Here is a 17,389-nt window from a genome sequence, read left to right on the forward strand (position 1 = left end):
ACAGGAAACGCAATATGAAGAGTCCCGTCCCAGTGGGTCACTCACAATCGCGCATATTAATGTGTGTGGTTGGACGAAAGACAATCGTACTTTACGTGAAGAGTTGATAAGCAGTATTAATGCTGATGTTATTTCTATTTGTGAAACTCATCTTACAGGAAATGATGCCATCAACGTTAACGCTTATACGTGGTTTGGCTTTAACAGGCCGGACATTCACAGAAATGCTCCTAAAGGTTCCGGAGGCGTTGGACTTTTAGTTCGTTGCTCTCTACTTGAAAACTACAACGCTGAAGTTGTTGATAGAATTTATGATGGGATATTAGCTGTGAAACTCGTACATAAAGAAACTGAAACTGAGTTTGTGATATTTAGCTGTTATTTGCCGCCAGAAAACTCTGTGCGGGGAAGAGATGCACAGTCTTTCTTTGCTCATTTATTGTCACTTATTTATTTATATGGTGAATGTGATAATATGTACATTGTAGTGGACTTTAATTCTAGAATTGGGACATTGTCTGATACTCTTGATCAATGTGATAGCATTCCTGTGCGAACTTCAATAGACAAAAGTATCAATCAACATGGTCATGATTTTATAGAGTTTCTTAATGATGCAAAATTGTGTTGTTTAAATGGCCGTCTAAGGATTGAAAATGATAATTTTACGTCTATATCACGAAAAAGCAGAGCTGTTGTTGATTACATATGTATTCCCCATGACATGTTTAGCAAGTGCACAACCTTTAAAGTATTATCATCTCAATCCATTGTTGACAAACATTCGCTTCATGGATTACTAGGTGAAAGATCACGCATACCTGACCACTCTGTTTTGATAGCGACGTTTGAATTGGACTATAACCGCTATTGTGAAGATCACGAGGATACCCCCAGCAGCGTGCGTTACAATTTAAAGAGACTCCCTCATGATTTTATGACTAGTGAAATTTCGCGCTTAGCCATTGCAAATTTGATTTCAAGAATAGAGATTGCACGAGAAACGCAAGCAGAAATGGATGACATTTATGGAAATCTCTGTGACATCATTAAAACAGAGTTACGAAACACAGTACCGGTACTAGGTACCACAAAGTCAACAAACAGACGCCTGAAATTGCGCAAACCATTTTGGGACGATGATTTACAAAGTCTTTGGGATATTATGAGAAATAAAGAAGTAGTTTTCCTTCAATGTAAAGATAGTAGACAGAGACGCTTAAAGCTTCGACACGAGTATGTTTTGTCTAGAAATGAATTTGATAAACTGCTACGCAGGACGGAACGATACTATAAACGAATCACTGCAATTGACATTGAGGAAATGACAACCAAAAATCCGAACGAATTCTGGAAAAGATACAAAATCTAGGACCCAGAAAAGACAATTCCAACCCAATCGAAATCGTTGACGAAAGGGGAAATATCTCGCACGAAGAGAACATTGTTTTCGAGAAGTGGAAGAATGACTTTTACAACTTGTATAACTGCAATGAGCACAATGATTTTGACGATGAGCATTTTGACAGAGCGAAATTACATAAGGTGTTATTAGAAAACAATATGTCAGACCCATTGTACGAACCTAACGCTGAGCTAAATTCAAATGTGACTATCGAGGAAGTGGCTTTAATAGTGCAGAGATCGAAAAGTGGGTCAGCTTGCGGCATTCGCCTTATTCCAGAAGCCCATAATGCTTTGCGACAAAGGTGACTTCCGGTTTTTTTCCGCATTCAATTTCCTAGTTATCGATACGAGTGAAAGGAAGAGCATAATTGGCAAAATAGATCGATAGGTGAGTAAAACATGTTAGGAACATCAGGTTATACATTCTTCTATAAATATCTACCGTTTTTTGTAAATGTCAATGAAGTTTTCGACGTTTATACCCAACTTCAGTACACATTTAAGTGGGTGGGGTAAAATAACAAATATAATGGTAAAGACTTTCATAGTAGTTCTCAAAGACTTCAAATACATATTGGTTGTTATGAAGTATGCATTCAATCGTGGTTTGTTTAGTTTGTTATTAAATTAAATGAATGATATGTTGCAATTAGTGTGAAATTGTTAAAATCTGCAACTTCAAAACAGTCAAATAAATGAAGCTTAAATGTGATTAAGAAGGGCATTTAAATACTGACTGCTGTGCTGTATGTAAACAAATATGCAGGTCTTAAAATAACAGCTTATTGATATTGTACTAGTAAATTGTAACTATTTAAATATCTGACTGATATTAAAGCTGCACTCTCACAGATTAAACATTTTGACAACTGTTTTTTTTTTGTCTTCGACTGCCAATTTATTTAAACGTGCAAGAAAACCAGTGATATAAGACTGCTGACAAAACATTGGATCGCAGATTTTCATTTTTAAGTAAATAAAATAATTTTTAATGCATTTTTCTTTAACCGTTAGTAACGCTTTTAAAATTAGCTATAAAATAATAATTTTTAAATGGAGATATGAAAATCGGTGATCTGATTTTTTTTGTCAGCAGGCTTATATCACTGGTTTGCAGATATTTACGCAGAAATTGCCTCTTTCCAAGACAACAAATAAAAAAAGTTGTCAAAACGGTATATCTGTGAGAGTGCAGCTTTAACAGTTAAGAGTCTTTTATATTTTTTCTGGCTAAGTTGGATGATGATAAAACTATTTATTTTATTTCAGAGATGTACATTCTGGATGTTTGATTCCGCCAAGTTGATGCTCAACAGGAGTAGGCAGTTGATACCATTGATCTGATAGCACCTGCTATATCAGTGGTTTTACAAGAAAAATTTGTGCAAAACACAAGAGACGGAATCGGTTCAAGAACAGAGATAAAATAAATGAAGTGTGTCAATATAAATGAAAACTTTCCTTGACTGCAAGGACTAAAGAAATGCACACAAGTGACATAAATTTAAATGTTTGGTACAAAAAGTAGACATTTAGAACTTAAAATTATGACACAGGATGTGAAACAACACTTTATAGCCGATAACAGTCGAACAAGAGATTTTTCAAAAAGAAGCAAGATGTGGTTTTTTAACCCTTGGCAACTGAACCTTTAAAGGGATTATTGCATACCAAGGACAATTTATTGTTATTGAATTATATCATGTTTAATGTTATTATTAAATTGTAAAAAATACCGTTGTTATTAATATGATTGTCTATGATCTTTTTATTCCAATGACTGTGTAAACTCCCATGGTTAATATTAAAAAGACATAAAATCGAGTTAACGTTTGTGGGCAATAACTAGCCACCCGGTTAACTTAATTTGTTGGAGCACCGTGCTTTTTCTGGCAGCCCTTGGTTCGAGCTTTTTCCTATCATGTTACTTTAGTATTGTTATAGTCAATAAGCCTAGGTGTCGTTAGCGCAGTACTGTAGGCCGAATATTTTCTTGGCCCAAATTCAAACAGCCTGGAGATTTAAATTAAACTTGGTACACATGCAAATTTCCAGAAACAATAGGCCCATGTCCAGCAAGATAATACATAATATTTCAAGACTTGAATGATTCAATACATCTGCTCCTATTTATTTTATTACTTCCTCATTCCTCATTAGATTATGACTGTCAGATAGTAAAACAGACTAATGTATTATTTGTGTTAATTTTCAAAACAAATATTTTAGAATAGATGAGAATTTGTTGTTTATAATACTCCAATAAGAATAGTAACTGCAGTCTTTTCTGAACCATCTACCCCACCCACCAGAACTAACTGTCCAAGTAAACAGTCAAGCGATTTATAGCTCATGACATTCAAATAATATCACAATAATGTAATATAAACTCATTAAAATGACAAATCTAATAAAAATAAATAAGTTATAACAAACCTGGAATGATAATTTGTCCGTATTTATCGCTGTTATTGTACTTCGTCATAACCCGGAAATAAACCGGAAGTCACCATGCCGCAAAGGATTATGGTGGAAAGTCGAGAATTGATGAATTACCGTATGACGTGGTGAAGAATCCGGCCGTTATAGGTACCCTGCAGCAATTATTTCAGCGGATTTTTGACACCAGTACAATACCATCAATATGGCGTAGATCTATTATCTGTCCAATCTTAAAGGATCCTAAGTCGGACAAAAGAGTGCCCATGAACTATAGAGGGATTAGTCTCTTAGCTTGCATTAGTAAACTGTACACCTCATTTCTGAATAAGCGGTTGACTTGATACCTTGAAAATAATGACATTTTAGCCGACGAGCAAAATGGGTTTCGAACCGATAGGTCGTGCGAGGACCATGTGTTTACTTTAAACAGCATTATTAAAAACAACACTCAAGTATATACTGCATTCATCGATTTGAAACGCTGTTTTGACTATATTAACAGGGGCATGCTCTTATACAAGTTACTTATTAACGGAATAGATGGCAAACTGTATAATTCAATAAAGAATATTTATACAAGTTCGGTTTCAACGGTCCGTATAAATAACAAACTGACAGAGTGGTTCAGCTGTTTTACTGGCGTCAAACAGGGCTGCAATTTGTCCCCGACATTATTTGCATTATTCGCAAACGACCTTGTCCGCGAGGTAAATGACCTTGACCTTGGGTTCCAGATAGGCGACCGGAAACTCTCCATGCTTCTATACGCAGATGATATAGTCCTAATGGCGAAATCGGAGGAGGATCTTCAAACCATGCTGAATCAAGTGCATGACGGTGTAAGCGATGGCGCGTGCTAATCAATGTCAGCAAATCAAAGTGCATGCACTTCCGGAAGGGCAGAAGTCAGCGCAGTAACTTTGTGTTCAGGATCGGAAATGATGTTCTAGAAACTATGGATCGTTATAGGTACCTTGGTGTGATTTTTCATGAAAAATGTGACTACGCATTTAATAATGAAGCATTGGGGAAAGGGGCCGGCCGCGCACTAGGGTTCATTATTAGCAAAATACACAATCTTAAAGACTTTGGTTTCAAATCTTTTGAAAAGTTGTTTAACTCATGTGTCACGCCAGTCATGGACTACTGTTCTTCAGTATGGGGCTTTAGAAAGTACCAACATTTAGACAACGTACAGCACAGGGCAATGCGGTACTTCCTGGGCGTCCATAGGTTCACCCCCATCCTTGCCATGGCAGGAGATACGGGCTGGCTACCGAGCACCTATCGGCGATGGCGGTCTATGATTCGAATGTGGAACAGACTTAACCTGATGAACGACGACAGAATTACTAAAAAAGTGTTTAACGTTGAATATGCTACACACAATACTAACAATAACTGGTCAAATGAAGTTAAACAAGTGAAGGACGTCGTAGGCCTTAATGACTTCTTCGAATCTAAGTCTACGGTTCATTTATCTAAGGTTGATGATCTTCTGAATGACTTTTACGGTAGAAAATGGCAAACGGATATACAACAGCTAGGTTCCCAAACTAAGAACATACAGAGTATTTAAGGACACATTTAATGTTGAAAAGTGTATCAGCTTAAACTTGTGCAAAATGAACGATCTGTATTGTGTCAGTTCAGGTGTGGAATTTTACCACTTAGGATAGAAACAGGTCGGGTTGTCGGTGAACCTGTGGAACAAAGACTTTGTAGGCACTGTGAACTTTCGTCCATTGAAGACGAAAAGCATTTTCTGTTTGACTGCAGTCTTTATAGTGACTTGAGAAATACGCACTACAGCGATATTTTTAACCAGGACATCAACCTAAATGTGAATGAAAACCTAGTTCATCTGATGTCAAATTATCCACGTAGGCTTGCCAAATTCCTGGTACATGACTTTTTGATAAGAAGAAATACTTTGTATAGATAGACTTATATAATGCATGACTTAGAATGTTGCTATATATTTTATAATACATCTCCATGATAAGTACTAGCGTTATCGCATTGATGTCTTATTTATTTATCTCTAACATCATAATTATTTTATTTTCAATTAGCTAATTTCCACGGCTAAACTATACTGAAATTCCAATATTTGCTATTGTTATAATAGTGCACATCATATACTCATGATATCTGAATGTTTAATATTCATATATGTCTGTTTTGTATTAGTATGCTTTCTCTGAATTATTGTAACTTTTTTTCTAATTGGTGACCTATAGGCCCATTGGACCGGGTGTTATCTGTTTGATACTTAGCTATTGAATTTGTTTTATGTTTATACACATGTCACGGTAATAAACAATTTACTTACATGTACTTACTTACTTACTTATTCAGTCTGAGCTAGGAAAAAGTGGCTTATTAATTAAGTTTCTGTATTGATCCTGTAGCATGCATTGGTCTGGGAATACATTTACCACTTTTCTCATTGTTAAATTTCATAAAATATTTGACAATACGGATATGACGCTCAACATACAATGGAAATCTACCTTGCTCTCCATTAAGTGACAATGAATTAGTGGGGCGCTTTAATGTTAATTTGTTAAGAGTCTGTTAATATAACGCATTTGTCACCATGTTTAGAAATAGACTAAGAGTTATTTCTATAATAGGGTGGAGGGCTGCCAGGAGACACACTCATCATTGTAGTATATAAATGTTTATTTACATATTTGTTTGTAGTTGTATTAAGAAGTAAAACATAAACTCCAAGCTTTGAGTTATTATGAAAATGTAAAATACCGAAATATTTTAGTAATTCTATTTGTTTTCTTATTTATTTATTTATTATTATTTTTTATGTGTTTTTGTTGTTTTTGTTGGTGTTGTTATTTTTTTTAATTTATAACATACGACTCTATAATACTTTCCATATGCATAACATATAATATCCATGCATGCCTTATTTTTTCTTTTTGTGTTTATTACGATAAGTTGTTTATGCTTAAGTTAAATATACATTATTTTCTTTTCTGTTCTAATTCGTCGGTCCTATTCAAAAAATATTGTCACAAAGAAAACTAATGAAACATAAAAACATAAAATAATGAACGGGACTTGTTTCGTCATTTAACGTCATCGGGACACTGTCCGCCTGGGAATTATTTTTTTGTGAAGTAGGAAACCTGTTTCCGTAACAAATGCGCGAATTGCATGTTTAACCATTTGTCAGACTATTTCTCTTATAATAAGACAACGGATATGTCCACAAGCCCAGCAAAGTAAATAACAAATTATGTTTTAATAGAGATAGCGTTTTAAAAACGAAAATGAATTTGAATGTTTACTAAATGCTGAAGTTGCCGAAACGAAAGTTTTCGAAGAAATGCCAAACAATGCAGTTACCTGCCTTCGTTCCGAATGAACATGTGACAAAACGGCTAGTTTTGTAGTGGCTAAGCCAAGACATAGGTACACTTTACGATGTTGCCGTGAAGAACAAATGTCTCGACACCCTCTTAACAAAACATTTGAGAAGAAGAATAAACATTCAAATCCAATTAATCTGTATTGTCAATATTTCAAAATGACTTGTAGGTCTAAACCACATGTTATCATGAACTGTTTTCTAGATAATCACATAGACATCCTTAGCCTGGTCCATCTTCCAAGGACAATGTCTTTTAATGCATCTATCAGACAGACATGTAACCTTTGCAGGTTGCCCTACTAGCACGCAAAGTGTGCGTTCCCAATTTTAAACCGGGTGTAATAAAATACAATGTGTTAACGATACATTCTCTTATCCTAGTGTAACTTAATTTCTTGTTTTTGTACATCAAGAAATGTACGCCTTTAGACTGAAAAATAGGCATATTGATTGCAAAATTGACAAACAAGCTAATTTCATATGGCGCTGAATCATATTGTGCGGGCATGTAACAAGACTAAGACCTCTCGACCCTCTATGTAGACTTCTGACTTGTTTCATCTTATTCTTACAACAATATGATCAGTTTAAAACCTTATATCTGAACAATCCAATCTCGTCATAGCATTAAAACGCATTGCATATCATTGCTAAATCTCATGCATAAGTAAGACGTGAATCATTTGAAAACTATTAGAAAGACACTGTCAATAACGTCAATAGCTTCCCTTATGTTTTGATGTAAGTATCTTCGCTGTATTATTGAATGCATTCACTATATAGCATATATTGTCGAGGAAATAATACGGAAAGACTTTCCTTGATCTAATAAATGTAGAGAGTCACAGTGGTTGAACTGGCAGGCTATGCGCTTAAATTCTTTGCAGCACAAAAGACATATTGTTTTCAAAACACCCATACTCCTTAGTTCTTTTATTGTGTACAATCAGCACGAGATTTAAGCAAATATGCTGCCATATTTGCTTCCTTACGCCCAGTCTCAGAGAGATCCACCCCGCACCAATGAAACGATATTGTATCGGTTTAAGGTCAGGACGTTTTGACAACAACAAATATTTAGATATTTGGTTAAAAATGTACAATTTTCGGCTACCATGTTGAAAGACAACTGATCTCTAGCAAGAATCCCGTTATTTCCTAGTCCACAACAAACAACGCTGTGAAATTGTTTAATTCTCGTCAAAATACACTGTAATCATCTCGTTTTACTAGGAATGAGTGTATTGGTGCTAAAGTCGGAATAGCAGTCAAATGAAAGTGACACAAATACGTTTATTAGATGTTGCTATAAAAATGCCGGGTACTGGTGCATTCCGGTGTAATGTGTTTTCAACGATTTACAAAATTGATATTTACTGGATAGATAGTGGATCCGCTTGGATTCTGCACCGCCAGTAGGCTGTCGATTGAAATAAAGAAACAACCTGGTATGTTTATCTTTCAATTGAAATACCGCAAAATTTAACACTGCAAATAATTATGCACCAGTCAATTGTAACCACGCCCCCCCCCCCCCCCCCCTCCGCAGGTCCGGGGAATAGCGGGGACTTTGACTTTCGGTCCAGCCAACCCCGGCTAAAATCCCCGCCCTGCGGGGACGAACAGATGGTAAAATCCCCGCCAAATGCCCGCGCACCCCAGGGACCCTAGGTAAGGCCCATTCCCCGCTAAATTTAAAGCGAAGATAAAACCACCACATTCACCCGGCACTGCGGGGCCACCTGAAAAGTAAAAACACGGCCCATTTCCCCGGCTATCCCCGGTATACCCCCGGACCTGGGGGGGGGGGGTACGATTGACTGTTGAATGGTGCATTACCTTCTACTCACGTACACGACCATTTTTTCTAATGCACACAAAAATTTGATAAATCTCATCATAAATGGAACTGCAAGCAAGACCTACAGCTTCAAAAATGCAAAGTAACAATATTTATAGTAATATTAGCGGTTCCTGTTTTTCTGACGGATGGCATGTCAGGTCTTTGGGCAATTGTAATTATAGGTCCAGCTTTTGACATACACCACCAGTTATGAATGTATCTTTCAACAGTTATGTACGAATTACATGCACGGGGTTTAATGTATAAAATGGCAACAATATGGTTTCGTTTTACGTGACCTTTTATAACCACTTCTTTCGCATTCTTTGCATAGTGCTGAGCCTTTTGAGTCACTAGGCCTTGTCCGTTGGATGTATCGTGTATTACTACACACTTATCATTGTCCAGTCCTGTTCTATCAATCAGCACAATGTTAATATGGTCGGAGTAATAATGTTCAATATTTCGAAGCCCAATCTGTATCGCGGCTTCAAAGTTCTTCGAGCATGAGATATACTGGGACTTATGGGACAGACGGCTTCCGTTTTCTACGTGCTGCGTCAACCCAATGGCGGCACTAGGATCCTTGGCAACAATACCGTCATTCTCTGGCCTTTCCTCGTCTCGCAGAACCCGGAACAGAAACCTGTCTTCTGCACACCTGATGAAGGGGTAACAGAACAAATAATTATAAATTACAAGTGTTCCGATGGTGAGAGGGGCATAGTGGTATTTGTGTCCGCCTCTCACCCCAGATGTCACCTTCGCGATGAAGGAATTGGTATGAACTAAGAAAACATGTCAAAGAACACTTCAAGTAACATGTTTATGTTTACCTGTGTCAATCATTTATTATAACATTAATTCTTAATATTCTTAAAGATGTACTATTACTCCCAAAAACATTTTACCACAATTAACATATTTGTTTTAATATACCAAATAGGATGAATAAATGTCGAAAACATGTTTTCTTATAAAGGTCACCGAGTTTAATTTCAAAGAATGTTGCATAAAACACGGTATTTCTACATAATAAGACGGTAGTAGATCGCAGAAAATCTTATAGCATTCACCAATCATTTAATATTTATGCGTATTCAGCTATTAAATACACGGTTACAATCTTGTTATCAGTTATTAATATTTTCCATAAATGCACTCAAAAGTTACGTTTGTTCTACATGTGCGTGTATTGATTATGAATAAGAGTGTCACTTCAATATTCTGAATACAATGAAAAGATTACATTGATTGAAATAAAACGAGCATAGTTACCTTACTACATAAAGTGTATCCTCGTCAAATATCATGGTTTGATTATTTTGGTCTCTTCTATTGTTTCAATCATAAGAACTTAAGAACTCTATTTAAGTTTCTCTTAAACAATGTGACATCCATTTTGAGCAAACTGAATGTAAATAAACTGCAAACGAGCATAGCTCAGGTCGGTTTTTGTGCTATACAAATATCAGCTATTCAAAGTCGGCCGATTACAATCAAAAGATAACTCTAGCGGGCAATATACTTGTTACAAAAGGTATGATATGGCGCAATAACAATAGGTGGTAATGCCATATACATGTCTGCACATTTACCATTAATCAAATATAGGTCCAGGCGAGATATGAATATGTTTTTCATTTCTGAGTCGTTTTGATATTCACCAAGCATTGCTAGTTTCGGAGGAAATATTTAAATAACAAATAGATTATCTTTGAACCCTACAGTAATGGAAATGGCAGTTTTCCAGAAGTACACACTTTATTGTGATCTTGTTTAATGCACATGGATAAAACGCTTAAACAAAGCAAGCATATAGTAACTAATCACTCCATTTTGGGGTAGCAGTCGAAGTCAGATGAGTTCACTAGGACCAATCACACAAAGACTTTGTAGCCGCTACAACTTATAAACAAATACCGGCTTTCGTCTAAAACTAAATATTGGGGTAAGCTCCTTGGAACGGTTATTGGCGAGAATCGAGATTAGGTTTGAAACTGTTTTAGCCTCTCTGATGTGCATGTACCTATCTTAAAAATGAATTTAAAAGAATCAGCACGAATCAGTCAAGGGCGTAGTTAAAAGAATTTAAATGTGCGGGCCTGTCATCCATATATTGAATATTTTATTAAAATATCTTTGTTGCGCCGACTTTGAACATCAATGTTTATTATTATAGTTATCGAGAGTTGTTACACTATTTGGCCTTGTTCGTCCGATTTCCGCGCTTTATCCATTCGTTTGCATAGAGGAGATTACATGAGTGGTCAATAAATACGGAATGTATTAAACGTGTTTTCTTAAGTTAAAAAACGAGGCTTCGCTAGGTGTTTTGTATCAATTTTAGTAAACATGTTTAAACAAAAATCGTTTTGTATTACAAAGAATATATATTTCATTTACATCAGCGATAAAAAAAAAAGATTAATGTAAAGTGGCAGGAAGGCAATCGGTACCCCTCAATTTAACTAGCTGATGGATCGACAATCGGCCATGTCAGAACAAGTCCCGTGTGCAACTCGAACCTTAGACCTCCCGCTCCGTAGGCGGACGCCTTAACCATTAGGCCACGGAGACGATTATTTACCGTGCTAAATGCATAATGCGTCGCTTAATAACGCGCACATGTTCAAGTCTGACATGTCAAAAGTTTACACTAGTTATTTCAAACATAATGTATTTCACGAAATATACTCAGTTCTTGTATGGAATATAGAGAAAATGGATCGCAAGTGGGTATCCAGTGATGAGCCCAAGCATGTCTTTGAGTGTTCCAGTTCGCATGTAGCAAGCAATAATGGCACTCTGCATTGATGACATTTACTGGGCCAGTGAATTGTTAATGAAAGATGTAGTTAATGAACATGCTCCTCTAAAACAAACGTAAGGTAAAAAAACAGTCACCCCCTTTCATGAATGGAATTCTGAGACATGCTATTTTTAAAAAGAAACAACTTAGAAATACTTTTTTCAAATGTAAAAATGATTTTAACTGGAATGCTTATAAAAGACAACGAAATCTAGTAACAAACCTTAAAAGAAAGTCTATGCAGGTATATTTCGAAAAAATGTTTGGGCCCTGACCAAAATCAAAGCACTTTTGGCCTACTATCAAACCCTTTTTATCATATAAAAATGTTCAAAAATCAGAGGCCAAAGTAATATTGAATGAATATAACACTCTCATATCTGATCCAAAATCTGTTTGTAATATTCTGAATGATTTTTATGTCAATATAGCAAACAATATTGGTATTAACAGTTCTGTTATTGTAGACAATACTCACCCCAGCATAGAAGCTATCATAAGAGAAAATCCAAATGTTAATGTTTTTTTTATTTTAAACCAGTAGACAACAAATATGTTCATAAACTGTTATGCAGTATTGACTCTAAGAAAGCCACTGGTGTGGATAATCTCCCACCAAGGGTTATAAAAGCAGGTGCAGATTCACTGACAGAACCCCTTACAAATATTGTCAACACATCTTTTGCAACAGGAAACTTCCCAAATGCTCTCAAACTTGCTCAAGTTACACCCTTATTTAAAAAAGAAGACCCATTCCAAAAGAAAAACTATAGACCTGTCAGTATTCTCCCTACTATATCCAAAGTTTTCGAGCAGTCGGTTAGTGAGCAACTCTGTTTTCATTTTGAAAATATTTTTCATAATTTTTTATCAGCTTTTAGAACAAACTTTGGTTGCCAAACTACTCTACTCCGATTAATGGAGGATTGGAAGAGGGCCCTGGACAACCAAAAGTATGTAGCGGCTATACTGATGGACCTGTCCAACGCCTTCGACTGCCTCCCCCACGATCTAATTGTCCTAAAACTTAAAGCCTATGGGCTCTCCGAAAAAGCTGCCGACCTCATGCATGATTATTTGACTAACCGCAAGCAAAGAGTAAAACTGGGCGATTTTCATAGTGAGTGGATGGATATATCAAAAGGCGTACCACAGGGATCGATCTTGGGACCGTTGATTTTCAATATTTTTATCAATGATATATTTTATTTCATTCATCAAGCCAAAGTTTACAACTATGCTGACGACATTACTTTATCTCACTGTGATTCCAACATCAACAACCTAAAACAAGTTCTTGAATCTGAAAGTGCTATCCTAATGAAGTGGTTTGAAGATGATCTAAGCAAATCCTGATAAATTTCAATCAATATGTATCGGAAGGTCCACATTAAGTAAAATAGATTCCTTCAGAATTGAAAACTCAGAAATACAATGTGAAGAAAGTGTTAAACTCTTAGGAGTAGAAATTGATTCACTGTTAAACTTTGATGCTCATGTTGCAACTATTTGTAAGAAATCAGCCAGGCAAATAAATGTCCTGTCAAGATTGTCTAAGTATCTTACACAAGATACAAAATTACTTATCTACAAATGTTTTGTCCGTTCCAATTTTAACTACTGCCCTTTAGTATGGCATTTCTGTAATCAACAAAACACTGAAAAACTAGAAAAATTGCAATATAGAGCTCTGAAATTAGTCTTTAATGATTACACATCGAGTTATAAACAGCTTTTAGAAAGGGTAAATATGCCAACCCTTCATATAAGCAGGCTAAGACAAATCGCTGTTGAAGTTTTCAAATACTTACATAAGTTATCTCCCATTTACATACAAGAGCTTGTCTCTGTTAAATCTAAACATTACTCTTTCAGACATAAAAACATGCTCGACATTCCAAGTGTAAATACAGTTACTTATGGTAAGAAAAGCTTTCGTTTTGAGGCCACCCAAGTATGGAACAGTCTGCCAAACGAATTACGCACAACTACTGATTTCAAAGAATTTAAGAGACTGATCCATGCTTGGAGTGGCAGCAAATGTAAATGCTCTATGTGTGTATAGTTTAACCGCTTTTCTGTTATTCCTTTTACCTTATGTGCGTGTAAGCTTTACTAACCACTGCTTGTGCTTGTATAACAAATGTATAGCTGTAGATGAAATGTGTCTTAGTTGCTTTATGCATGAAATGTGAACTATGTGCTTTTGTTATCTGTTTATATACTCTCCAAATGATGTGCATGACCAATATAATAACCTCTTCATAGCTTATAGCCATATTGTTTCTGTGTGTTCCTGTTTTATTATTAGAAGAATGTTTTAGTATGTAAGTAATGCATCATCTTTTTCTTAGCAAAAAGCTTTTGCTTTTCTGTAGTCTGGTTTTATTCCTATGCTTGAAGTGAATGCTAATCAGTTCACCACAGGTCTGACCGAGGTGATAATAGGATCTTTTATACCCATTTTTTATCTATAGATGCATCGTTATGCGTGATTTTTCTTCAGTGTCTTATTTTCTTTTCGTCTTATATATTTTTTAGAAAACGATTAGCGTTCACCTCCAGCATCTTATTTGTGTATAAAGTAAAAATCTGTCCTATATGTTGAATTGCTTTGTAATAGCCGCTAACAACTATCTTATCACTTAAACATGTATTGCTGTTTAAATTACATGTTTTGTGTCTTACTGTTGCTTTTATTTAAATTTCACTTAATGCATTGGACCAGTATTTCAATCATAAAAATGTCTTATCTTGTAACTTTTGATGTATCTGGTAATGAAGCCTATAATCTCATTATAACCTATGTCTTAACATTTTAATTAACATGTGATATTATGATCTTGAATATTTTCAGGTCTTTTGTTTGTCTGTTACTGGATAATCTATTATGTCGGAAAATAGCTATCAGCTAGTGTTGTTTATGTTTATCATAACCGACTTTAAATAAAGATTATCTTATCTTATCTTATCTTATCAATGGAAGGTTTCTCCCCAACGTTTGTTAAAGCACACACTTGTAGTACTATTATTAATCCATTGCAGATATTCAAACGATATCTTTGATGAATCAATTTAAACATATAAACACTATTAATGCAAATATGAGACCCCCTGTTAGGGCAACAGTCCCCGAATTTGACGAACCACATACTACTAGTGCAAAGAGCATGATGCCGAGTAGAGCTAAAATTTCTTTCCCGCCATTTCCTTGTCTGTGACCGTTTCCCCATGTGCTGTAGTTTGTAGGTTGGTTGTGTCCAACAGCGTATCTTCCGTTGTATCTTACATGTATCATGGGCGTATCTTCCGCTGTGTCTTACATGTACCAACAGCGTATCTCCCGCTGTATCTTTCAGGAACCACAAGCGTATCTTCCGCTGTATCTTATAGGTACTACCAGCGTATCTCCCGCTGTATCTTTCAGGTACCACAAGCGTATTTTCCGCTGTATCTTACAGGTACCAACAGCATACGTATCTTCCGCTGTATCTTTTAGGTACCACCAGCGTATCTTCCGTTGTATGTTACAGGTACCACCAGCATATCTTCCGTTGTGTCTTACAGGTACCAACAGCATATCTTACGTTGTGTCTTACAGGTACCAACAGCATATCTTACGTTGTGTCTTACAGGTACCAACAGCATATCTTCCGTTGTGTCTTACAGATACCAACAGCATATCTTCCGTTGTGTCTTACAGATACCAACAGCATATCTTCCGTTGTGTCTTACAGGTACCAACAGCATACGTATCTTCCGCTGTATCTTTTAGGTACCACCAGCGTATCTTCCGTTGTATGTTACAGGTACCAACAGCACTTGTATGGAAATGTTCTGTTTGCTGCAATCTTTTAGTAGTTTTCCCGCAAAAGTTGCTTGCCAATCTGAAAGTGAGTGCTTTTATCTTCCGTTGTGTCTTACAGGTACCACCAGCGTATCTTCCGCTGTGTCTTACAGGTACCACCAGCGTATTTTCCGTTGTGTCTTACAGGTACCAACAGCATATCTTCCGTTGTGTCTTACATGTACCAACAGTGTATCTTCCGTTGTGTCTTACATGTACCACCAGCGTATTTTCCGTTGTGTCTTACATGTACCAACAGCATATCTTCCGTTGTATGTTACAGGTACCACCAGCGTATCTTCCGCTGTGTCTTACATGTACCAACAGCGTATCTTCCGTTGTATGTTACAGGTACCGCCAGCGTATCTTCCGCTGTGTCTTACATGTACCAACAGCGTATCTTCCGTTGTATGTTACAGGTACCACCAGCGTATCTTCCGCTGTGTCTTACATGTACCAACAGCGTATCTTCCGCTGTGGCTTACATGTACCAACAGCGTATCTTCCGTTGTATCTTACATGTACCATGGGCGTATCTTCCGCTGTGTCTTACAAGTACCAACAGCGTATCTCCCGCTGTATCTTTCAGGAACCACAAGCGTATCTTCCGCTGTATCTTATAGGTACTACCAGCGTATCTCCCGCTGTATCTTTCAGGTACCACAAGCGTATTTTCCGCTGTATCTTACAGGTACCAACAGCATACGTATCTTCCGCTGTATCTTTTAGGTACCACCAGCGTATCTTCCGTTGTATGTTACAGGTACCACCAGCATATCTTCCGTTGTGTCTTACAGGTACCAACAGCATATCTTACGTTGTGTCTTACAGGTACCAACAGCATATCTTACGTTGTGTCTTACAGGTACCAACAGCATATCTTCCGTTGTGTCTTACAGATACCAACAGCATATCTTCCGTTGTGTCTTACAGGTACCAACAGCATATCTTCCGTTGTGTCTTACAGGTACCAACAGCATATCTTCCGTTGTGTCTTACAGGTACCAACAGCATATCTTCCGTTGTGTCTTACAGGTACCAACAGCATATCTTACGTTGTGTCTTACATGTACCAACAAAGTAATCAACTTCCTGGTTTAATTTTAATTTTCGTTAACTTACATGACAATATGCAGTCTGCTTTCTTCGACCCTCATGTTTGTTTGTACATTACGTCCGCTTAAATTATTATCATAAAAGTTAATTTCACAAATAACACAATCTCACTGTGAGGTAAAATGCACAATCTATGAGTTATCGGCATATCTCATAAAGTACCGATGTTTACCGAAGACAAACGGGTTCCTCCGAGCAGGAAATACTGAGATATCGTTTTTGAAGAGCAGTCTTTCTCACGGCGTTTTAAAATTGGTTCTTGTTTACTTTGATTGATGATTATTTAGGTTATACAATTTCATGTCAAAAAGTATATCTAACGATACCAGATTTTGATTTGCGACACTAAAGTATGTATGCATGTGGCATACAGTCTTAACACACACACACACACACACACACACACACACGCACACATACCAATGTGATATTCAAGATAGTTTATCAACTGTCTCTTTAACATTGCCTAATGTGGATTCATTTTTGAGAACATCGCCGCTGTCCCACTCTTTCTTGCCCGTTGAA

The 17,389-nt window shown here is 36.5% G+C and overlaps 1 protein-coding gene and 1 long non-coding RNA gene across 3 annotated transcripts; one reads left to right on the forward strand and one right to left on the reverse strand.

Moving 5' to 3' along the window:
• Positions 1–1,081: 1,081 nt before the first annotated feature.
• LOC128209557 (uncharacterized) lies at positions 1,082–3,231 on the forward strand. Its single transcript, XR_008257018.1, has 2 exons — positions 1,082–1,795; positions 2,677–3,231. It is a non-coding gene; the product is annotated as an uncharacterized LOC128209557 (long non-coding RNA).
• Positions 3,232–8,737: 5,506 nt separating this feature from the next.
• Positions 8,738–16,969, reverse strand: LOC128209648 (uncharacterized). Of its 2 annotated transcripts, none has more exons than XM_052913774.1 (2): positions 16,871–16,969; positions 8,738–9,750 (listed from the first exon to the last, which is right to left on the reverse strand). In XM_052913774.1, exons 1-2 carry the CDS (start codon positions 16,903–16,905, stop codon positions 9,177–9,179), a joined length of 609 nt encoding a protein of 202 aa, XP_052769734.1. In that variant the 5' UTR covers positions 16,906–16,969; the 3' UTR covers positions 8,738–9,176. The 2 variants fall into 2 exon arrangements, with proteins under 2 accessions (XP_052769734.1, XP_052769733.1); XM_052913773.1 differs by lacking the exon at positions 16,871–16,969 and adding an exon at positions 10,368–10,520.
• Positions 16,970–17,389: the final 420 nt, after the last annotated feature.

This window comes from Mya arenaria, chromosome 11 (assembly GCF_026914265.1).
Source record: "Mya arenaria isolate MELC-2E11 chromosome 11, ASM2691426v1".
Lineage (NCBI taxonomy): Eukaryota > Metazoa > Mollusca > Bivalvia > Myida > Myidae > Mya > Mya arenaria.

Coding starts and splice junctions, on each gene's coding strand:
- LOC128209648 (XM_052913774.1), bottom strand. CDS start 16,905: ATGAGGGTCGAAGAAAGCAGACTGCATATTGTCAT. Junction 9,751..16,870: donor AGCAGACTGCATATTGTCAT/GTAAGTTAACGA, acceptor CCCCTTCATCAG/GTGTGCAGAAGACAGGTTTC.